This window comes from Echiichthys vipera (genome assembly GCF_963691815.1).
Source record: "Echiichthys vipera genome assembly, chromosome: 14".
In the NCBI taxonomy this organism is placed as follows: Eukaryota; Metazoa; Chordata; class Actinopteri; order Perciformes; family Trachinidae; genus Echiichthys; species Echiichthys vipera.
The window spans coordinates 20,899,971-20,924,560 of record NC_139839.1 but is presented as its reverse complement, the minus strand read 5'-3'; the positions used below and the strand labels follow the sequence as shown (position 1 = coordinate 20,924,560).

Below are 24,590 nucleotides of genomic sequence, written 5' to 3'. Positions count from 1 at the left end.
CGTGCGTGTGGCGCTGTTTCTGAACGTCTCCTCCCCTGTTTCTGCAGTGTTGTGCTTCTCCTTCTCGCTCATCGTTTCTTGTGCCAATGCTGCCCTCCGCAAGAGTAAGACAAGACTTCCATTCGCATAACAGCACACACCTCTTTCTTGTCTGCCACCATCCCTCTGCTTGATATCCATCTTGTCCTGATCCGTGTACTGTGTGGTTTGCGTCCTGTCAGTCCTTTACCATTCATTCACGCCTACTCTCATGTGCAGTCCTGTTTGGTTCTTTGCGTTATCCAGCTCAGACAGAAAAGCAAGGGATGGGTTTTTTTCACTCAGTTCATTTTTCGGAGAAAAACACCCCTAAAGCCTGAGATAAATTGACAGTTTGTAATCATTTTTGATTGATAGAAGCGGGATGAAAGAAGAGAAAGACCAATTTTATTTTTTTATTTTTACGCATCCACAATCGCACGTAGCCTGGAGAGGATAAAGCTGAAAACGCATTGTTATTTATTTTTTCTAAAAATGACTTAGCTTTGCAGAAGGTTTCGCCTCGGTGTGACGAGGGTAATTTAACTAATAAGACAGTGTTAAGTTTGCTGAGGTAGAGTACCTGTCAGGGAAAATAGCGAAGAAGCACCGGGGAAAAGCTACGCGTCAAGACACCAGCGCAACAAGCAACAACACCATTACACCAGCGTGCTGTGTGAATGGCACACGGGGTGTCTTATTCTCCTGTTAAAGTGGTGCAGGGTAGCCGCGCTGTGACCAGGGTCCAGCTGAGATCCAGGGCTTTCTGTGAGTATCTGTGGGACTGTGCGCACCAAAGGGATCAGTCTGTTTGCCCCTCATTCACAGCGTACTGATGGGGTTATCGGCTATTTTCCTGCTTCTTTAATGTCCAATAATCGAGTTGTCTCAGAACCCATTTGTAATGTAACATTTTTTTTAATTATCTCTAGTCTGCAACAGTGATGCTTTGTTTGTATTTCCACTCCAGTTGCTTAATCTACTGGCCCACATATTTGGCTTTTAATAAGCTTCTTAAAACTCTCTAATGTGGATTTTTTTTTCAGGTAAGTTTTATGGTGATTAAAAAACAATCTATAATGTTTTAATTTAAGGTAACATGTCTTTCTACAGAGCGATATGAAAGATAAGTTCATCTCCTGAGGCCACAACTTCCCCACTGAGCTGACTCACTGACAACTGCACACAGGTGAGTATTGCAGTTTCTTAGAATATTAAAAATAGCATAGATATATACATAAAGTGTGTTCTTGCATGAGTACCTTGGTTTTTCTGCACTGTGCTGGGCTCTAAAGTGTATAGCTTGCATGCAAACCAGTGGGACGTGTTTTATGTCATTAAGGTTTCAGGTTTTGTTCAACACCATGTCTGGAGGAATTCACGTCAGTTGGCTTCTTCTTTTTTTTTTTTTTTTATACATTATTTCTGCTTAATTTTCCTTCTGTTTGTTCTTTGTACCACTTTTCATTTCCAAGATAGTAGAAATGTAATTTATGAGGAGTCTCATTACAAATTGAGACTGCCACCATTTGAAGAAAAAAAACACCATCTCTCGCAACAGGAGTGCCAGCATCAAAGTGTGACTCATTATGTACAAGTGTTTATTTGTCAACCTGAGACCTCTGCTTACCAAACAGGAACATGTTGGGATATTAAAACATCATCATTTTATTTGAGTCAGAGGCATTTTGTATAATTTTGGAATTATTAAAGGTTAAAGGAAAAACTCAAAGAAATGGAAAAGTGGAGTCTTGGCTGGTTTTCCAGTAGTACAAATGTTGAACCGAGGTTGTTAATCAGAAATGAATGTTAAATATAAGCAGTGCAGAAAATTGTAGTTTTGTATGGGTAGAGATTCAGCACGGTTGCATCCTTAGATTCTATAAAATGTCTTTGGTAAGACTCTAGATTTGCAAATAATCAAAGACGAAAAACTTTCAGCTTGGTAGTTGTATTGCCTAAAAGAAAAATCCGCATTCTTCAGGGAAACAAGATCTTTATGTTTCTGCACCTTAGCTTGTTGCTACCTGGTGTGTATAGAACTGTGTATGGCACCACTAGAATACACAATATGTAGACACCTTTTGTCTCATTGGTATTGTCAAATAACATGTTTTTCTTGCATTCCCACCAGTTGGAGAGCTTGTTTTTACCATAGAAACGTCACCCACTCAAAATTTGTGCAGGGTTGTGTGCCAGACGTGTGAAAGCAGTATTATAGGAAAGAATTGATGATAGCACATGACAGCGCTGTGAAATATTTAATTCTCTCTCAATGACATGAAGTACACAATCATCTACTCTTGGCTGTTACATTATGGGCTTTAAGTGTTTAAAGCTTCCCAGTATCCGGAGTTCCTGAAGAGTGCGTTGAATAACCAGGATGAGGGTCCAGTGTTTGCTGCAGGAGTCGCTGTCCGTGGTGCTGATCCCGCTGATGTTGCACCGACTGATCAGCAGACATGTGTTGAGTTGTTGCACGAAGCTGTTGTTGCACAAACACAACACAGCACTGTCATTTTTTACACAAGTTTACAAAAATTACTTACATCTCTGCTGCGCTGCTTCACCCTGAAACGTAGCCCTGATGGGAAACTCCTGTTATGCAGGACAGAGTGGAGATTGCAGCTTTACACTGCTGCATGTCAATGGGAGTCTGTGCTGTATGTAAAGCATTGTCAGATATATTCTGCTGTATAGGCAACCTATTTTTGAGATAGAGATGGTCTTGAAATTTTAATTAGAAAGCACAAGATCACATTCCTTGGCTTTCTTGCTCTCTTTTCACACTGATGCAGATGTTAATCCTCCGAGCAGCATTGATGCTGGACTATCTGACTTCTTCTCCCCCAACATAGTTTAATTGACTTATGTAAAATGGAAAAAAGATGTTTAGTTCATTTTTAGCATTAAACAATATATCACAGACTAGAGTTGAGAGGCATGCTGCACTGCTCTTTTCTTGTTATACTGTCAGCCAAGCATATTTTTAACTTGACAATACCTGGTGGACTGAGTCACTTCTTCCCTCAATACTACAGTTGCAGAGAGTAATATTTCACTGCTGCTGAGAACAGAATGACCACAATGTATGTGTGGGAGTTTGACAGGGTAGTTCAATACAAATGACTCAATGATTAGTGGGAGCCAATCTTTCCAAACTCGGACCAGCAAAACTGTTGGATCCCACAGAATTTGAATATAAAGGAGGATGACTGAAAGTACATCTGTGATGTTACACTTGTAGAGGTAATTTCAAGGATAGGACCCTTAATTACGAACATCTGACGTAGAGAATGACAATCTCATCCTCCTCTCCTCATCAACGCAAATGTCTTTTTCTTCTTTCTTTCAGAGGTTTGGCTAGAGCTTCACATGTGACGTGGATTGAACAGCGGCATTAGAAGACTCGAAGCATCATCACGCCACCATGTTTCTGCACAAGTCAATCCTGAATTTCACTCCGACTTTCCCACCATGTATGTTTATGTCCGTTCTGCTGGTTCTGCTCCCAGGAGTCACTCATTTCTCCCAGGGCAGCGCCAGCCATGGCAGAACCCCAGGCAACTGCTCCAGTGAAGATAACTGCTCTGATGGCGTGGTGCTGCCTATGTGGAACCCCCAAAACCCTGCGGTGGGTGACAAGGTGGCACGTGCCATTGTTTACTTTGCAGCCCTTATATACATGTTCCTGGGCATGTCCATTATCGCAGACCGCTTCATGTCTTCTATCGAGGTCATCACCTCTCAGGAAAAGGAGATCACCATCAAGAAGCCCAATGGTGAGACAATGACGACGACGGTACGTGTCTGGAATGAGACGGTATCCAACCTGACTCTGATGGCGCTGGGCTCATCTGCACCTGAGATCCTGCTGTCAGTCATTGAAGTGGTCGGCCATGATTTTGAGTCTGGATCTCTGGGTCCCAGCACTATTGTCGGTAGCGCTGCATTCAACATGTTCATTATCATCGCTATCTGTGTCTATGTGGTGCCAGAGAATGAAACCCGCAAGGTGAAGCACCTGCGTGTTTTTTTTGTCACTGCTGCCTGGAGCATCTTTGCCTACATCTGGCTGTATCTTATCCTGTCTGTGATTTCCCCCGGAAAGGTGGAGGTTTGGGAGGCCGTCCTCACCTTCCTCTTCTTCCCTCTCTGTGTGCTGCAAGCCTGGATTGCAGACCGGCGTCTGCTCTTCTACAAGTACGTCCATAAGCGGTATCGTGCTGACAAGACTCGTGGCATTATCATCGAGTCAGAGGGAGATGCTATGTTCACTAAAATGGACTTGGAGATGGACGGTCAGGGTGTGAACTCGCACACTCACCCCAAAGAGGCTCTGGATGGGATGCTGGAGGGAGTGGAGGAAGGTGGAGGGATGAGTGCGGAGCAAGATCAAGAGGAAGAGGCCCGGCGGGACATGGCTCGTACACTGAAAGACTTGAAACAAAGGCACCCGGACAAGGACATGGAGCAGCTGATTGAGATGGCCAACTACCAAGTGCTGGTCCAACAACAGAAGAGCCGAGCCTTTTATCGCATTCAAGCCACACGCATGATGATCGGAGCAGGAAACATCTTGAAAAAGCACGCCGCTGACCAGGCCAGGAAGGTGGTGAGCTGTCATGAGGCCAGTGGGCAAGAGGAAGACCCCAACACCATCTACCTGCAGTTTGAGACCTCTCACTACCAGTGCTTCGAGAACTGTGGCTCACTTAAGCTGTCAGTGAACCGGCATGGAGGAGAAAGTGGTTGCACTGTGAAGGTAATAAGAAGTAAACAAATATTATAAATGCTCATGGTCATTTTCAAATCAAATTGAATTTCTCACGTCTTAAAATATATAAATGATGTAGCATTTTATCAAAACGCCCAACACTAAATATTAAATGAAGTTTCTTTCTTTGCTCATGCCACTCAGGTGGACTACCGCACAGAGGATGCGACTGCCAATGCCGGCTCAGATTACGAGTTTGCTGAGGGCACTTTGGTCTTCAAGCCTGGTGAGACAACAAAAGAGTTTACCGTTGGCGTTATTGATGATGATATTTTTGAAGAGGATGAGCACTTCTACGTGCGCCTGAGTAATCCCCGTATCGTGCACCGAGCTGAGGTCTCCGCCCTGGAGCCCAGCTCCATCACCTCCAGTAACAGCACAGTGGGCATCTCCCACGTTCCTCCGAAGGCAGCCCTGGGCATCGCTCACACCGCCACGGTAACCATCTATGATGACGACCACGCTGGTATTTTTACGTTCGAGAGTAACTCCACGAGGGTCAGCGAGAGCATTGGCAACATGCAGGTGAAGGTTCACCGGACATCCGGAGCCAGGGGAAAGGTGGCGGTGCCCTATCACACCGTAGAGGGCACCGCCAAGGCGGGGGAGGACTACGAGGAGGTGTCCGGCAAGCTGGAGTTTCAGAACGATGAAACCATGTAAGAGACATTTTTTTTTCTCCTTCTTTGATGAAATGTGTTGTTGTTTCTTCTCATCACTTTATCAAACATCACAGCCCACATGTTGGTATGTTAAACAATCCTGCTAGATTACTGTAAGTTATCTATTCTGGTAAAGGATAAAGGGGCTATTTTTATGAGTCATAGATACGTTGGCTCTGAGAAGTTTAGATCTTTCAGAGGGATGATGTGGGAGGATAAGAGGATATAATTGTGAGGGAGATAATGAAACAATGTGGCTGATGTAGGAGAAGAAGAAAAAGGAGAAGCAGATTTCTATGAATGAATTACACAACCCTTTGGGATTTCTGTGGAGGTTACTGTACAGTATATGGCAGTTCATTATAATGCAGAGCAATGTAAACTCTACTGCAGAAAACAAAAGAAGTGCATGTTAGCGACAAGAAAATCAGGCAGGTGACTGCACAGCAGAGAAGAGGGGATGAGGGTTGAGCAGCCACTGAAACAGGTGCACGCGATATGAAACCTGTGTGATCATTTCAACAAAAGGATTCATGGATGCTCCAGCAGAGAGGCAGATAAAAAAGCAGGGAGGAAGAGTACAGAGAGAGAGAGAGAGAGAGAGAGAGAGAGAGAGAGAGAGTGAGTGAGAGAGAGAGAGAGAGAGAGAGAGAGAGAGAGAGAGAGAGAGACAGAGAGAGAGAGAGAGAGAGAGAGAGAGAGAGAGAGAGAGAGAGAGAGAGAGAGAGAGAGAGAGAGAGAGAGAGAGAGAGAGGTGAAAGTGTGATGTTTTTCCAGCTTTCTCTTGAATGTCATGTTGAAGGTTTGGCTGAACGATGAGTACTCTTGTTTGTTTCATAATGTGATGAGCAAAGGACCTGGCAATTATCCACAGCAGTGATTATCTTATTCCTTAAAAAAGAATATGCCCTCAACCGTATCAAGCTCATCACATCAAAATGATTTACATCACAGCAGAGGACAAAACAAAGGAATAAAATGTGTCATATGAATCCGTCTGTGTGAGGATTATTTCAGGGCCTGTGTGTAGGTGTATTGTGTAGGTCGGCTGAGTGGGAGGAAAGGCAGGTGAATAGATGGTGTCAAAGAGAACGCACATTTCGCTATTTGTCTTTTCTTGCCTGGCAGTGCAGGTGAAATTTGAATATATTTGTCTATATGTTTGTCTGTTTGCTAGTGCACATTTATCAGCATGCTTGCTTGCCTTTTGTGCTATTTGTCTGTTTATATTTTTAATTGTGTACGTGTGTGCCCTGAATCCACTCTAAAAACCACATCAAACAAAATGCCGCCCCAAAGGGGAACTTAAAAGAGCTCCTCAAGCATCCGAAGCAATTAAAAAGAGCGAAGAGGGGTTAAAGGAGTCCCAAAAGTTCTCAACACAGCACTACAGAAGCTGCAGTTAATGAGAAGCTAGTGTGTAGCAACAATGAGCTCCTGGCAGCTTGTATCTGCATTCATGGAGACTGAGCATTAGATAAAATCCTCACCTACTGAGCCAAGACTCTGTAGCAAGCTGACAGTGACACAAGCATCTGCACATTTCACATTATCTGGAATCATGCATCTGTCGACAGTCACCGTGCAGCAAGAGAAGAAGGGCTGTGGAGAGCAGGATCCAGCAGAGCAGGACAGTTGGCTACCAGAAAGCAGATGAAAAGAAAGCCCAAACGCAACAGCGAATAGCAAACAAGTACTTGAAGGGGAATGCATGCGTCCTGTGATCATAGGTAAAAAGGTTTGACTCAGATCCTGAGTCAGAATTACCAGGTCTAGTTGGGTCAAATCAGTTTGTCAGCCAGCTGTATTTTGACTCTAAAGCCCTATCTGGACGGGATTAGTTTGACGTAGTGTAAAATTGTTTTACCTCAAGACGTCTGTTATATAAATGGCCAGTTCGCACAGGATTAAGAAATCCTTATATTCTACCAGAGGTGGCAGGGGTTACTTGATTGACACACTACATCACCTCCCTGTAGCCATGCACGTGCTAGCTGCCTGATATCACAAATCTAACTAAACATGAAACTAAAGGACAGAATTGATATTGACGGTATATCAACATGCATACAGTTTTACAGATGGTCGTATTCTGACGCCACTAGTTTTACCTGAGGTATATTTTCCAGACCGTTTTCAAGAAGGTGAAAATCGCCATAACTTTTACTGACATTCTTCGGATTAATTAAATGACATGGCACAATTTGACAGGACTAAAACCTCTGGTAAAAGGGTCCTTACCCCACGTTCCCACTTTAAACTAATCCCATCCGAACAGGGCAAAAGATAGCTGATGTCAGATGATGATGATGTTAGAGGAAAAAAAGCACCATTCATCTCAATTTGTCACATAAAGGAACTTATTAAAATGGTGTAGAGCCAGTCGAGCCAAAGTTCCCCTGTTGAACAGATTTTCAAGTCTTTGCACAATATCACATTTTGTTCCTCAGATGCTCCGGTCAGACTGAATTATTTATCAGGTTGTTTAATTTGGAGCGTACAGTCAGTCCTGTTAAAAGATGCAGGTAAAACCTCATCGCTGTGTGTCTTTGCGTTTTGTAGGTATGTATCTATGCCTGTATTTATGTCTTTGTGCGGACGAGTTTGCACATACCCCATGTTAAATGTATATCTGTGCCCCTTACTGCTCAGCAGGCTGCCAAAGTTCATCCTTCAAACAAAGCTGTCTTTTCTTAGCCAGTGTTTCCCTGGGCGTTCAGGACTAAGAGCTGACACTTGGCAGCAGGCCTCCAGGCAGCTCTGTGTGTGTTTGTTACAATGTGTCTTGCTTTGTGTGTCCATCTGTACATCTGCCTGTCCCGGTCAATGTATCAGCATGCAGAGGAGGAAGGCAAGTTTTTTAAGCTTTTGACGTGGAGCCAGGAGGAGCAGTTTAAAATCCAGGCGTGCAGTTAAATAATAATTGAGCATCTAAATTCTGCACTGCAGTGAATAGATTATGATGTACAGACAAGCCTCAAAGCTAAAATAAAGAGGCTAACATAGAGAACCATTTTACATTTTGTGTTTATGGATTAGAGGAAGATCTGCACCGACCCTTTGATGCTTGTGTGTAGCTTCTTCTTATCTGTGTCTGTTTTTGTTAGCGCCTCAAAATATGTGGCACTACACACTAGTTGAGGCTGAGGTGGATAACGGGGGCAGTTACATAAGCTAAGATGAAAGAAATGTGAGAAGATCACTTCTGAAAGGAAAATCAATACATTGATATTCTTTATTTCTCACCCTTAATGTAGTCAGGATCAATAACAACCTGAACTCCCTGACAGGCATGGATAAAAGCTGAGCAGCGGCCAGGGTTGAGTAAATTTAACACATTTGGAACAGTTAAAGTCTTAAATAGCATGCTTTCTCTGTAGATCCATCAAGATTTAAGAAAGGGTTTGCTTTATGTAAGGAGCAAGTGGTGTTCTTTTGTTAAGCTTTCATTCTAATGTTGAATGCTCACCGCACTTCACCATATCTCATTTAAATTCTTGATATTTTTAGGCTATCATTTTTATCCATGCTAGCAGCGTGGCTCAAGAAGGACATTGACTGAATATATTTTGTACTGTTAAGGACTGTCTGACTTTTGCTCTAGCGCCACCCGTAGGTCATTTTCTATTTATCCTGTAAAATATCATCTGGAAACGATAGACACGAAATTCGGGGGAGACATTCATGGTCCCCAGATGACTTTTCCACCAATCCAATCCACCAATCCTCTGGCGGGAGTCAAACTCCCGCCAGAGGATTGGTGGATTGCAGGGCCCTTTCACTATCTCTGTTAATGCGAGAACACCCTAGTGACAGTGGAAAATGAAAAAAAAACACAGCCATACCATACGGTACTGGTGGGCAATAGGGTAAAAATATCATATGATTTTTTTACAGTAAAATCATGATTTTATCACAGTTTTTTTAATTGATTTTTAACTAGTTTAACAAGTTACTGAACAGTGCCACCAAAGCATTTCCCTATGTAAAAATATAGCCCTAAAGAAAACATTAAAACCATTTAGGCCAAAGAACCTTTCTGAACAGATTTGAATCAGTTTGTGCAATTTTGCCAACTGGTGCCAGGTACAATGGACATCTGACAAAAAGCTACTTAAAGCTAGCCGTTGCCTCTGTTGGCTACGGTGTGGCTGGTCTCATCACCATTTCACTCTCAGCAGACTGTTTAGGATGCTGTTTTTTTAAGTGGTTGAAAAGGTTTGTTGTGTTACCATTAGATGTGCGCACCTTGTGTGACTGTGCGTGTGTGTGTGTGTGTGTGTGTGTTTGTGTGTGTGTGCGTGTGTGTGTGTGTGTGTGTGTGTGTGTGTGTGTGTGTGTGTGTGTGTGTGTGTGTGTGTGTGTGTGTGTGTGTGTGTGTGGCAGGTTTGGTCAGAAGACGGCATCTGTGAAGTGATGGCGCTGCTTCACAGTAGGAACCCGCTGGTGCACGGGACAAATAACAGTGGGCGAGGGCATATTTTACAGCTTGTTCCACAAAGTCTATGAATAAGTGTGGACAGAAAAGCAGTGGATAGAATGTGCCCTATTGACGATACTACGATCTATCTGCTTTGGAAGATCGTCAACATATTCTAATGTTTTGAAACCTAATATCGTCATATCGCCCACCCCTACCATACGGTGCCATAAAATTTGATACGCACATTCATGTTTCCCTAAAGAGGAATTTCAAAGACTCTGGTGATCCTCAGACCTTTCACATAGCATGTCCAACACTTACCAAGCAAACACTAGTGTGGCTAAATACAGCCTCACAGAGTGGCCCTTCTGCTTTGTAGCCACACAATAAATGCAAACTATCATAAGAGTCATGTCATTATTAATGTCAATAACCTTTTGCTTCTGTAACCTTGGCAACCTACTCTCTTATTAGGTAATACTTGCTTTAGGTTTGTGAGGAGCTAAGTGACACAATGACAGCACATGAAAACAGATAGAGCAATCACCACGGCCATAATCTAAGACTGCAAGGAAAGCTCAGCTTCCCCTGAAATGTCACCAAAAAAAGAAAGAAGTGGTGAAATATGTACTTTTTAGGCCTGGGCAAAGGGAGGACTCAAATGCAGTCAGTGTAGGCTTTATTTCAGACACACTGGGTAACCTCTTTAGACAGAGCAATAAAAAGGCTACCAAACTCTATACTTATCAGTACAGATGAGGGAATAAACAAAGGGAACAGACGTGGCAAGGAACACCAAACAAACTAAAAATCAGAGAACAGGCAATATCTACGCTGATCTGAATAACTATCTACGAAATGTTACACAAAAGAAAATCGCTCACATGGAGGAACAAAAGTCTAAAAAACAAAAACCATGCTGCACAGGCTAATGAAACAACAAACTCAAAAACACTCCAAGAGGAGGAAAAACAAAGGCAATGTAAAAATGAACTAGCTAATGAAGAACAAAAGAATCACTCTTCTTCAGAGGAACTCAAGGGAACAGAAATGATAGCAAGGCAGTACTTAGAGACAATACCAGGCTGTGGTAATGGCTGGAGGTTCGCAACAAGACTTCATACTCTGGCAACAAGACAGGGGAAGACGAGGACTATACACATGAGGGAGGGTGACACAGGTGGACACAATCAGGGAATCAGGGAACACAGCAGACCGGTGACACAGGAGGAAGGGCAAGTGACCTGAAACGAGAGGAAGATTACTTTTCAAAATAAAACATGAATCTCATGAGACAAAAGACACAAGACAGGACACCTCTCACTGCGGTGTGACAGTACTGCTATGTGTACATTTCATTGACTAAATACGCACTAGAAAGCTTTCATCTTTTGTTCAGAACCAGCTCCTTATCACAGGTAACCGGAGCAACTTCCTTCTCATTCATCCCCACAGCTCCACAGCTCTTTACACAGTCGGACACTCAGCTTCTACTGACTTCAATGGTAGAGCGGGTTGTTCCACTGCAGTCAAACTAGACGCTCATTGGATATATGCTGGGCTTTGTCCCGCCCATCGAACGCTCAGCGTCTCTGGGGGTCTATGGGGCAGTGGGCTGGCCAGGACGCTCGGCTTCTGCATGATGATTGGATGAGCCGTCTGAGGCGGAATCCTTTTTTGATTGATAGCTAAATGAGAGAATCAGCGATCTTGAAGAGTAAACATCCAGCGGAGCATTTTCCAAGTTTTTCATTCCATTGTTCTGAACTGATCCGGAGACTTTACCGATCCCCAGAGACTTTGTCTTTGTTAAAGAGGACTAGTGTTGTGTTTGGAGACTCTGTTCTGTCACTCTGCGGTTTCTTTCATCAACGAGCAGCGGCAGCTGTGGAGCTTCTGCCCTCGTCACTCACACTCACAGGCGGTCACACTTTACAGTAGCCTGGTGCAGCAGCTCCAGCTGGGCCAAGGCCATTTAAGCAGCTTAGCTCTGCTGCCATTAAGAGGACACCGGTCAAGTCCCTGGAAAGACACCTAGTTGGTGCGACAACTTTTCTTGAAAAGGAACGAAGGGTAGAATTTACATATAAATAAACAAACACATGTATGATGTAGGCCGGACAATGAGCTTCGCCTCCTTGAAAGACCAGCAGCCGCCACTGGCTAACACTGAGTAGTTCGGGTGGAGCGCTGAACCATCCCAAACGGCTTTTTTAACCACTAATACTGCTCAAAAATAACACCAAACCTCTGCAGTAGCATGATACACAAAAAAACGAACCACCAAAAAACGAAGCATTTACAAAGTAGTAGGCAAACCCAGAGTTTATTAAAAAAGACTGTTTTACAATGCTACAAGCGTTAGCAGCCGGCTATGTCTTTCTTGAGAGGCAGTCCATTCAAGTCCATTACCGAATGCACTGGAGTTCAGTTCAAGCAGGAAAGTATTGAGCTGAACTCCAGTGCATTCGGTAATTGACAGTTCTCGACTGCTCCTCGTCTATTAATACCTGATAATTGGACATCTCGTTGGGCATTAACCCTTATGTATTCTAATGATCTTATCATCCAGTGGGTTACAGGACATTACATTATTTAAATAAATATGTTTATTTGCTTTAACACTTTATTTGTCACTGGGTTACACTTCCATATAAATATGCTATACATAAATCACCAAAAACACATTGTAGGGACAGTGGAGACAATTTAATGTAGAGTTTTGATCCGCTGTAGATATGAGAAACATTTTACTTTATGCTGCTGGTGCTGCTTTGTGTTCATGTTCAGCTACAGTGCAGTCTCTGGAGCTATCCAGTAAAATGCTCAAGGACATTTCTAGCAGGACAGACACATGCTGACACATTGGTTCGATCCATGATTCTTCAACTGAATGGCAGCGCCCCGTTCAGTGGTGGGTATTCGACATACTGTCATGAATTTATGCATCCTCCCTACCAGCTTCACTTTTGTCAGGCTCTCGGGAGGGTCCGACAACCCATCCCAGCATAAAAAGTTCAGAAAGCAGAGGTACTCTACCAAAGTGAACATAGAGGCATGAAATCACTCACACTCATACCTGTAGGCATTTCAGAGTCTCGAGTCCTCTAGACTTACTGTATTCGTCTTTTGGCTGTGGGAGGAAGTGGAACCTCCTTACTAAACCAGCGCAAAATGTGGAGGAGGGGGAAACTGAATAAAAAAAGGTCACACTGCCTGCTCCTTCTTTCGACAGGTGGCTGTATCAACTGCAAAAACCTTAACACCCTAGGGCCCCAGCTGATTTTTAACAGGTTCTGCCAGCTAATAAACATATACACAGAACACACATGCTAAATTTAAAAAAAAAAGAGGGAATTATGATTTTTATGTAACTTATAAAAAGAGAATGCAGCAGAGATTATGGTTGTTTCATGTGGAACAGAGATCCATCTCCAGAACTCAATAATACAGTCCTGATGTCATTCACATGTGTGTGAGACAGATACAATAAAAACATGCTATGTTGACCACTGTGGCTTCTCAGAAACTATCCCAGGACTGGAGCCAACAGGCAGACAGAGAGATGCAGTAAGTCAGGGCTTTACTGTCTTGATAGACACCAACAGTGTCTGTTGTAATGAGAGTTCATCGACCTGCTGAGATATGGGGCTCATGAAGCAGAACTGGATGGTGCTATTTTACCTGTTAACCCGAGTCTCATACAGACCATTCAAACTCTAAGGGAGAAAGCTGGACAAATACAAGCACCTCAGGAAGATACTTTTGGAAATACACTTGCTTGCGGAGATGCCAAGTTGTGGTTTTGAAAGGAGTTATGTGCTCATTGTGCTAGAACAATTTCATAGAAGTCCCAGATGTTCGGTCATTATGCTAAGCTAAGATAACAAACTGCAGCTAATTATTGTCATTAGACATTAATACTCCATCAGAAGGCATTGTAGTTGCACTTACAACACATGGGCTTATGCTCACTGAGGATCGTCGTCATTTCCCAGCATTTTCCGCTGTATTGCTTCTATGTGTCTGCCACACATCCATTTGATTGATTTTTTTGTCTCTCATTCATTATTAAAACTGACATGTGAACAAACACACATGTGAACAAACACACTTGTGAACGTGATTGACTTTGTTCCTGTTGCTGACAGTTTATGACAGTTAACAATAGGAATTGAAAATAGGAGTATTGAAAATATATTGTGGTTTATTGAATTTACTTTTAAATTCCTTTGTATTGAACTTTTATAGTAAATCTATTTTAGAAATGATGCATGACCCTGACGTACTCCCTGCAGTACTCCAAAGTACCCTGAGGGGTATGCGTAGCCTTATTTGAGAAACACTTTATTAGCCAAATGCCTTTGGTCAGTTTCTGGTAACCTTGCCCTGTGGTTTTCACCCTGCATGCAAGGCCAGACCTCCAGAAACAATTGTATTACGATATACAAATTTAGAGAAGCCACGTGGAAGTCTTTTTTCCCACGCCGTCAGCACACATTTATTTTCACCTACTTCAGAAACATGGGAACCATATAATTGAACAATAGCTCCACCGGTTGGATTACTTTTATCCATCCATCTTAAACCGCTTGTCCCTATCGGGTCGCGGGGGGGCTGGAGCCGATCCCGGCTGACATCAGGCCTAAGGGGTACACCCTGGACAGGACGCCAGTATATCACAGGGCCCTTAGAGACAAACAGAGACAGACAAACATTCACACTCACATTCACACCTACAGGCAATTTTAGAGTCATCAATTAACCTAACACGTGTCTTTGGATCGTGGGAGGAAGCCGGAGAACCCACGCAGACACGGGGAGAACATGCAAACTCCACACAGAAGGGCCCCAGCCGGGATTCAAACTTTTACTTATAATATATTTTTTTTTTTTGGATTACTTTTACTTGTAATGTTTTTTTAGTTAATTTGGCATGTTGATTATCGATTGTCTATCGCCCACAAGCCTCGCTTGCTGCCACTGGACAAGTTTTGGAATATTCAGAATTTATTAATGACTTACAGTTGATTATTGAGTCAACAGTGTACGACTATTTACCCTAAAACACATCACACATGAACATAAAGCTCCATGGTAGAGGTTCTCAGTGAGGCAGGCTCCAGATTGTTTCAGGGGAGGCTCAGGGGAAAAGCAAAGATGATCACAACGGATAAAAATGCTTCAGGACAGACCTTTTTATGTGTTTGTCGTAGCCTGGTTTTATGTCCACAGCAGTATTTGGCTAGCTTAGGCTCAACTGCTGAGTGCATGGGATCAAACCACATAACCATGACCTCATAGGCATCCAGGAATTGAGTGAAATTAAGCAAACTTTGTCTGAGGGAAGGCCCACCTAGGGCTTTGAATACAGACTTTGAAAACCCCTGCTCTATGGGATTAGTTGTTGACTCATAGCTTACTTGAGATTCATTTTCTTTACTTTTCATTATTTCCGTGAACCAGCATGTTTTTATTGGTTGTACTTCAAGTTCAACCAGATTTTAAAAAATAAGTTTTTGTGTAAGACCTATGCATAAAACGCATCTCACCTCAATCTTTTCCAATCACCCACCTTTTGTCTGAAACGAGTGCAAATGAGCAGAAGACTGACAGAGTGTGAGCTTTAAATCACCACCTAATCAGCCAAAAGCAGTTTGTGAACCTACTTCCCTGTTGATTTTTGACAGCCGTTCACTTCTAGCTATTATTTGAATTATTAAAATATTTATATGAAATATTTATGTGAAATGTACAACCGTTTGTCTGATCCCCTGCAGTTATATCCTGCACTTCATACTCTAAAGCAGGACCAACAGTATGTGCTGTAAGTGTGATGTAATATCAAAATGGCTGCTGCTTGAATACAGTCCATAGCAACTGAACCACCGCTGTTTATTTTAAGGGCCTTTCTGCGATGCTTCAAAGTAGACATACTGTGTCTCTGTACATATCGCACTCGAAATCTTGTTTAACAGATAAACCCTTTTGTTTCCATTGTAAGGACTCCAGGCTATACTGCGATTCCCTTTGCTCCCACTGGCATGACTTTCCTTGACATTAGACAGCCGATGACGTATCATTCATGTTTAAAATTAACTTATCTTTCTCTTCTGCGAGCAAAAAGCTCTTCCAGCGTGTTGTTGAATCCTGAGTGTACATGAGTAGACAGAAATAGACAGCCACCCACATATCATTAGGGAGATGGAGGGAGAGGGAGAGAAAGACTCACTGTGACAGTGTGGGAGAATGAAGCGGGCTCGGGCGAATATGTCGGTCACAGTTTGACACCGCATCCTCACGTGTTTTCATAGCGCTCAGATTTAACAGTATACGCTGCATTTCAGAATCTGTCTTAAGAGTTTGCTTGCATGGATTCTTAGATATGCTGTGCTTAATTTCCACTGAGAACAAGATAATAATTCATTTTCCTATGACTTATAACTTGAAGTGTGTGGGAGGGGTGTGGGCTGTATCACTCTTGTGCTCTAATGGAATTAATGGTTTAGAAGGAGTCCGCCCTCTTGTGTGGTGCTGGGAACAATTATATATATTATCATTTAATGTTGTACATAGTGTTCTGCATTACAGGCTATTTGTTAATTTGTTTAAATCTCAAGTTTCCATCTGCTTATCTAACATCTCTGTTTCATGATTCATTGTGTAGGCAGTCGACTTAACTGGTTATGTTCGTACTAAAGCATGGGCTCTGCCTTAGAGGCTGCTCTTACCTGATGCTTGGGATCTATTTTTGGATTTCATTTGGGTTTATTTAAGAAATGCATACAGCAGGTTAACTCTTGCTATCGCCCATTTCTGTTTGCCGCCATCCTTTCCTTGTTCCTTGACCCCTCTGCTTACAGGAAGATGCTGAATGTGAAGGTCATCGATGACGAGGAGTACGAGAAGAACAAGACTTTCATGATTGTGTTGGAGGAGCCCATCCTGCTGGAGGTGGGACAGAGGCACGGTGAGCTGAGGACACAGCTGCATGCTACAGCAGCAGAGTGATTTTCCTTATTAGTTTATGGCTGGAAATACATTTTACTTTGGATTCCTTGTCCTTTATGTTTTATTTAAATTGGGCAGGAGCAGTTTTATATTCATGGTACAAATTTCTCTTGACTCTGGGGCAAATCTAAAGGTCTAAGCTCTGATCTCTTTAGACCCTTAGACTGTAATGTTTGTACTTTGAAATACCTTGGATTAAAGTTGTTAGATCAAGGTTAGGGATTCATAATTTGTGCATTTGTCGCCATACATTACACAGTTGCACGTCGATCATATATTTTTAAATGTGCTGTAATAACTGAAAACATAGCAAAAGAAAATAGAAACATAATCGATTTTAGCTTTGGTGTTTTGCTCAACCAATTCTTACCTTTCTGGCATTTTTACACTTTATTTTGTTATCCTAAAAGGCTCCTTATAAGCTTATGGCATATTCAAATGTAAAAGAAATCCACCAGGTGTTGACACTCATCAGTATTCAATTCCCATATATTTCTGATAAAAGTCTGTCCAATCATTTCATTCGGTCTGAATAAAATGATTTGCTTCCTGCCTGTCATCCGTTGCTCCGTTTCACTCGCGCTGCTCATGCTGCGTTCGAGTGCAATGGGAAGTCTAAAGTTTCGGATCTCCAAATAGGCAAAGTTGACTGGAATGCCTGTCAAATTGAACCTCCTACTAGTGAATTTGGCGAAGTGTCCAACACGATGCAAACAAAAAACATTTTAGAAATGATCAAATGAAATATATAAAGATTTGTATAAAGGCTTGCCAGGTTTTGTAAAATTAATCAGGCTGTATTTAATATAATATAAGTGACGTGTCACAGCAAATTAGTTTTAACATGAATCCTAATGTTACTTGTGACTGATTATGCTTAATTCTCATGCAAACAGTACACATGGAAGATATTGTTTTCATTATCAGTTAATACGGTAAATGATGTGGGATATATTGGTTGAAACCTGTTCCTGCCGCAGGAGACACCAACGATAACAAGACAGCAGCGGGACCGGAGGACGTGTCTAAGATGGGCTGCCCGTGTTTGGGTGAACACACCAAGCTGGAGGTGGTTATTGAGGAGTCCTACGAATTTAAGGTAAGCAACATTTTAGCAGTTCTTTGGACATAAGACAGCTGTCAAAACCTTAAAATACTTAAAATTGGCGTTATATAAATACTGTGAAAATATCAAAACGCTCAATCCACAGAGAAATGCACCCAGTGTTCAGAAACTGTGCCTTTAAATGAGCCTTCAGGACGTCTCTACAGATGTCACAACTATATTATATATAGGTTGAAAAGTGTTGCTATAGTGCTGTTACAGTCATTTCCCGACTGTAATGACATGCAGAGACACAGAGAGCACAGACGCAGAAGACCCGGAAACACTGACCAATCAGAGAAGACTGGACTTTTTCAGGAGGGGGGCTTAAAGAGATCTGAAACAGAGCGTTTCAGACAATTAATGAGAAAATGCATCTGTTTTTTCAACATTAAAGCACATACATATGTTCTAGTAGAAACCGGAAATACAAGTATGAATCTGAAAATGAGCAGAATATTGGGCCTTTAAACTATTTCATAGACACTATTACTGCTCATAAACAAAAAATGAAATTGAAGAATTATATTCTCTTAAGTGTCCAATGTACTCAGTTGTTCATTTGTTTCATTCTGCACCACAGTTAGATCTGGGGTATAGTGACAAAATAAAATATTGATGTTTACTGACTGAGCAAAATCTGGGCATGGATAACATTATTAGTGATGTGCATGTAAATAAGGTCTCTGTCAGCCACTAAATATTTAATCCAACTTGAAAACTCAAATTACCATAATCATTTAACCATAATGCAGCATCTTAAGGGGTACCATGTCGATTTTGTATTCCCCTGCCATAAAGGTCGGGGATATTGGGGTCTAGCAGGAGAGAGATTACAAAAGCAGAGCCTGAGATTTACTGATTTTTAAAAAACGTTGAATCCTACATTTCCCATAATGCAACATGACAGTGTCTTTTGTATCCATATTAAACCCTCCATGCATGTTCAATGTTCATGTATGTCAAATTCCATGCCCCACTTTATAACCCCAATTTTGCAGGCTTTCAAAATCACAAACGTGTGTAGTCTTCAAATCCAAGCTGAGAAAACCCTGATGACATCACTATGACATCATCACTTTAGACTTTCTGGACCCAAGAAAGCCTGAGACATTTTCAACTGTTTTGTGTAGTAATCTTCCTGAAAAGTCAACTGACCCTAATGTGTGACTCGATGGTGTGCAACTTGAAGAACAATTTACGCTGTAACATAATATTGTATTTACACTCTACTTTCTGCACTGGTGTAAAGCAGCTTAATGATGGTTACGCGTTGTGTTTTGTGCTCCCTGCATCTATTTTAATGACTCACTGTGCACCCCAGTGGGAAGAGCGTCACGGTTAATTGCACCTTAATTCGCCACATCGGCATCCCTAGTCTCATATGAAAGTGTTAGGATCATATTAACACTGTATATCACGCAACTGTAAAGAAATGGCTACCACCAATTTGTCCTTTTGCTTTTGCTTTCTTTGTCCTTGTGACCTCCTGCAGAGCACAGTGGACAAGCTGATTAAGAAGACCAACCTGGCTCTGGTAGTGGGGAGCAGCAGCTGGAGAGAGCAGTTTGTTAGTGCTGTCACTGTCAGCGCAGGTGAGTCGCAGCGTGGTGAAATGTCTCATCTGTTCATCCCTCTGAGACCGACCTGTGGAAGATTGAGTCTGCAGGCTAGATCTGGCCCACCAGCTGCTCCTTACCAGCCTCACTGTTGTGCTGTTTTTTTTTAGATGTTTTTTTTTTTATTGAATCCGAAATGCTCCAATTTGACATCAGCTAAATTTAAAAGGAAAAGCCTAATTTAACAGATTATAAATGAAAGAGCTTACAAAAACAAAGCCTTTTTTTAATACATTTTGGCAATTCCGTGCTTATTTGCTGCTCCCTTTTAATCCAGACACTTTATTAAAAATGCATGATGTGGTAAATTCCTTGTGCGGCTCACCATAAAAGCTAAACTGGCAAGCACTGCCTGGACAATTAATGGCTCTGAAGAATTTATGTAGCTGTACTGTATGTGGAACGATGAACCCTTTTTATTTTGCCCTTTCATAAGCCATTCACTTGGCTTTGTGAACCTTTTAGATCTGCACTAGTGCACAAAGCATTTGGGCTAAAAGCTGACAGACACCGGAGATGTGTCAGTCTGTTAATACGCTCTTTTCTCTCAGCTTCTCTGTCTCTGGTTGAGGTCACTCACATTTATCATGCAGAGTGTACATATAAATACAATGTATATGCTTCCTGCCTATATGTATGCCTCAATCACTGAGTCATAGCTGTATTTACAGATTGAATGTACTGATTTGAAAAGGTTAGCTCCTAAACTTTTCTTCATCAAATGGCTTGAATGTGGTGGGTGTTGGTATCGTCTAGGTGTCAGACATTAATCTAAGTTTGATAGAAGCATGACGCTGGAACGGTTTACTGTTTTTATGATATATATACATATACATTTCTAAATTGAGATGTGATGTCACGCATGATCAGATGACACTTACCTGAACAACTCCACCTCCCTCCAAAGTCTCTGGTTTGCTTACACTACAGGTGATGTTAGCGTTAATGTTAATGTTAATGCTAATGCTAACGCTAATCTTTCTTGCACAAATAACAAGGTATTACAGAACTATAGTAACTGATAACTGACAGCATCTTGATGCTGTGATATCACATGTAATGTTCCGTTCAAGGATTAGGTAAACCAAAAGTACCTGTCCAGCAGAAACACCGCAACCATCTCATCTTTTTAGCTCCGGGTTAAGCTGCATTAGCCTCGACCATTGCTGAAAAGCAGAGCCGATGTTGACTCAAGAGGCTGACTTACCTCTTGACACATCAGTTCTTCGGCGTTCGTTGCTATCTCTCACAGACCACGTTACCGCTCTGTCGCTCTGCAGAGAGGCGCATGACGCGTAAGCAGTGACAGTGATAGGAAACGTGTTAGGGACGATGATAGGCAGGAAGCTCGGCAAATCATTTTATTCGGACCGGATAAAATGTTTGGTTAGACTTTTATCATAAATATATGAGAATTGAATATTGATGAGTTTCAGCACCTGGTGGATTTCTTTTACATTTTAGTGTGCCATACGCTTATCGGGAGCATTTTAAGATTACAAAAGAAAAGTGTAAAAATGCCAGAAAGGTAAGAATTACTTTAACATCTAATAGAGTTCTGCAGGGATGATATCCTTTTGGAGGCTGACCCAGAAGTTAGCATCGCCCTGGTTTCTCGACAAAAGCCAATGGGATTATGAGACTTTGTCATAGTTCAAACACAAGAAAACCCAATTGAGCACTACACAAGAGACAGGAGTAAACAAAGCAAAGAGTCCTTAAATCAAGGATGCAAAAATCCAGAGAAGCAACAATAAGGTCAGGCTGACGCAAAATCTGAAAATTCAAGCTGGGTCAAAAACTACAGGATCAGGAAATACAGTATAATTAACTGTATGCTAGAAAACTAGGCACAAAGTACCAAGACAATCTGGCAGAGTACAAGAGGAAACCGTTATATAAAAACAAACTACACCACAGTGGAATAACTTCAATGTCACCACCAATAGCTTCCAACTGATTCTGCCTGTGATGACGTTTGACAACCTCTAAAGTCTCATTTAGCCACGTGTTAGCAACCGGCTCTTTTAGACACGTACAAGCTTCAAAATTATACCGTGTTGTTGAACAAAACATGAAAATCTCTTAAGATTGTGTAAACCACAGACCTTATTTAAGGCATCTAACCCGAATCCTGTTCAAAAAAATCCTTTGACTTTCAGATAAGAGAACCGTAAATACAAAAATGCGAACTCATTTCCAGGTTTTGGCGGCAAGGAGAGTTGAGATGTCACGTCTCTATAGGGTATGACACATGTGCAATGTAACTGGAGCTGCAATGTTGGAGAGTTACAACAGACAGCGCTAGAAATACTGGGACATTGGCTGCTCTTTGGTTGCACGCAGCCTGGCAGAACTTTTCGGGTACGGTCAAATAGATGGCGGCCAACAACACGGGTTCGTCAACAGAGAAGGCAGTATTTTCTATGTATGCATTTTGCAGGTCTTCGTTCATCTATTTTATCTTTGCCAGGTGACGATGATGAGGAAGAGAGCGGGGAGGAACGCTTGCCATCCTGCTTTGATTACATCATGCACTTCCTGACAGTTTTCTGGAAAGTCCTCTTCGCATTTGTCCCACCCACTGAGTACTGGAACGGCTGGGCCTGTTTCATCGTGTCCATTTCCCTCATCGGCGTTCTGACAGCTGTGACCGGGGACCTGGCCTCTCATTTCGGTTGCACCGTCGGCCTCAAAGACTCGGTTACCGCTGTGGTGTTCGTGGCCCTCGGCACCTCTGTTCCAGGTGGGCTTCTGTGGTGTCTATCAGCTCTGACAGCGGACTTGGTCCTGGGTTTTCTCTGGGGTTTGTGTGCGCAGTAGAAGCAGCTGCTTGGGAAGACTTGCGTAACCTCTTTGACCGCCTGTGCCGTCAGAGTAATTCTCTCCTGAGGTCTTGACCATTAACAAGCTGTAAACAAAGAAAAAGACTGTTTCCCTTGTTGTTCTTTCCGTGCTGCATAATTGTATTCCCACTGCACTATGTCCTAAACGCTGCCACAGAGAGGCACAAATGAGAATCTAAAAATTCGGTTTTGACAGGTCAGTAAGCCCCACACACTCCTTCAAGTTAGCAGTTATCCAGGGAATCGCCCTACATGAATTACTTAGAAGGCAATTATCAGGACGTTGCAGTACCCACAGGTAGTGGCAGCATTAGCTTAGGTCAGATGCTTTCAAAGTGGGCCACCCCAGGGGGGCTCCAAACTATTTTAGGGGAGGCTCAGTAGATGGAAGTAAATAAATATTACATTAGTTATTACATTAGTTATCAAAAGAAGATCACATAGAGTAGCTTAAATGTGTTGCAAATGTTTGCATGAAGAGAGAGTAATCATTCTGTTTTTCCCACTTTCAGAAACGTATTAAATGCCCAAGGATGGACCTTGTAGTATTCTGAAGTTATGTCAAACGCTTTGGTCAAACAGCAATATTGGCTTGATTGTTTAGGGTCAATGAGATCAAATAACATAATCATGATCTCATAGGCGTTAAACTAAGCGATTACACTGGGGAGGGGGGTCCTAAGTTCATTTGAGTGGGTAGAGAGTTGGAGAGACATTTCATCATTTGTAGTGATTTTTACTATTGCATATAAGTGTCTGTGTAGATTTAAAGAACATTTGTACTTGCGTTATAGAAGAAGAAGAAGAAAAATAATTCCTTTATTTGTCCCGCAATGGGGAAATTCAATTTTCACTCTATTATTATTTTTCATTTTACACACACAGGCCCGAAATACACACACATGCACAGATAGGACCTATATACATGCAATTAATGGAGAGATGTTAGAGCGAGTGACCGGCACCTCGCCAGTCCACGCTCCTTTCATGGTCCACACAGGGACTTGATACCAGCAACCCTCCGGTTCCCAGCCAAGTCACCTATGGACTGAGCTACTGCCGCCCCAGTCTTTACGTTGCTCAAAGATAAATGTTTATTTATAGGTGGCCATGTCTAAAAAAAAAAGAATCCTTTTTTGCTGAGGATTATCCAACTCCACATTAGTGTCGTCTTTGGTTTGTTTTGAAATATCTGATGCCCCTTGTGACATTTTAAAGTTGTTTATTTTCATATTGAATGCAGTTAAATTCCTGTAGTCCCTGGTAGTTGTGGAGTTTAGGATCCCAGTCAAAGCCTGGGTTCTCTGAGTTTCCTATTTCTTTTTTGCATTAAATAATATCCGTCTTTCTTTTACAGATACATTTGCAAGTAAAGTTGCTGCCATCCAGGATCAATACGCAGACGCCTCCATCGGCAACGTGACGGGCAGCAACGCAGTGAACGTGTTCCTGGGCATCGGGGTGGCGTGGACCATCGCATCTGTTTACTGGCACACCAAAGGCCAGGTGTTCAAGGTGGACCCGGGTTCCCTGGCCTTTTCCGTCACCGTCTTCACCATCATGGCGCTGGTTTGTGTGTTGGTGCTGCTCTACCGCCGGCGTCCCAGCGTGGCGGGCGGAGAGCTCGGGGGCCCACGGACACCCAAGCTCCTCACCTTCTTCCTGTTCCTCTCCATCTGGTTCATCTACATCATGTTGTCCTCCCTGGAGGCTTACTGCCATGTGCCTGGCTTCTGAGACAGAGGGAAACACAGACACGGCTCCTCTCCTTGTTTTTAAAGTCTACTGAATGTGTTTTCTCTCTGTTTTTGTCTATTTTCACAAAGGTTTCTAACTATTTGTATCATTAGTTATTATTGATACCGCACAATATTTGATTGACTTTGAATCTTTGGACTTTGGAACTTTGCTACCACCCACTATGCTGTGAAGTATAGCTTTAGCCACTGAAATTAAACCTCTTCTTAACTTTTCTTCCTTTTTTTTGAAACATTACATTTATGTAATTATCAGCAAAAATCAAACCCTCTGTCACTTGAAACATAAAGCTTCTGGCATCGTGTCCTCTCTCTGTTTGGACAGTTATTTGAGTTTTTAAATGTTAAGAAAGCACAAGATTAAAGCAGTAT

The 24,590-nt window shown here is 42.2% G+C and overlaps 1 protein-coding gene across 1 annotated transcript; it reads left to right on the top strand.

The window, feature by feature from the left end:
• Positions 1-1,163: 1,163 nt before the first annotated feature.
• Positions 1,164-24,198, top strand: slc8a4a (solute carrier family 8 member 4a; the record flags this gene model as incomplete). Its single annotated transcript, XM_083926623.1, has 8 exons — positions 1,164-1,207; positions 3,374-4,783; positions 4,940-5,454; positions 16,744-16,850; positions 17,872-17,990; positions 19,492-19,591; positions 22,089-22,361; positions 23,819-24,198. Exons 2-8 carry the CDS (start codon positions 3,449-3,451, stop codon positions 24,196-24,198), a joined length of 2,829 nt encoding a protein of 942 aa, XP_083782749.1. The 5' UTR covers positions 1,164-1,207; positions 3,374-3,448.
• Between the last annotated feature and the right edge of the window lie 392 nt (positions 24,199-24,590).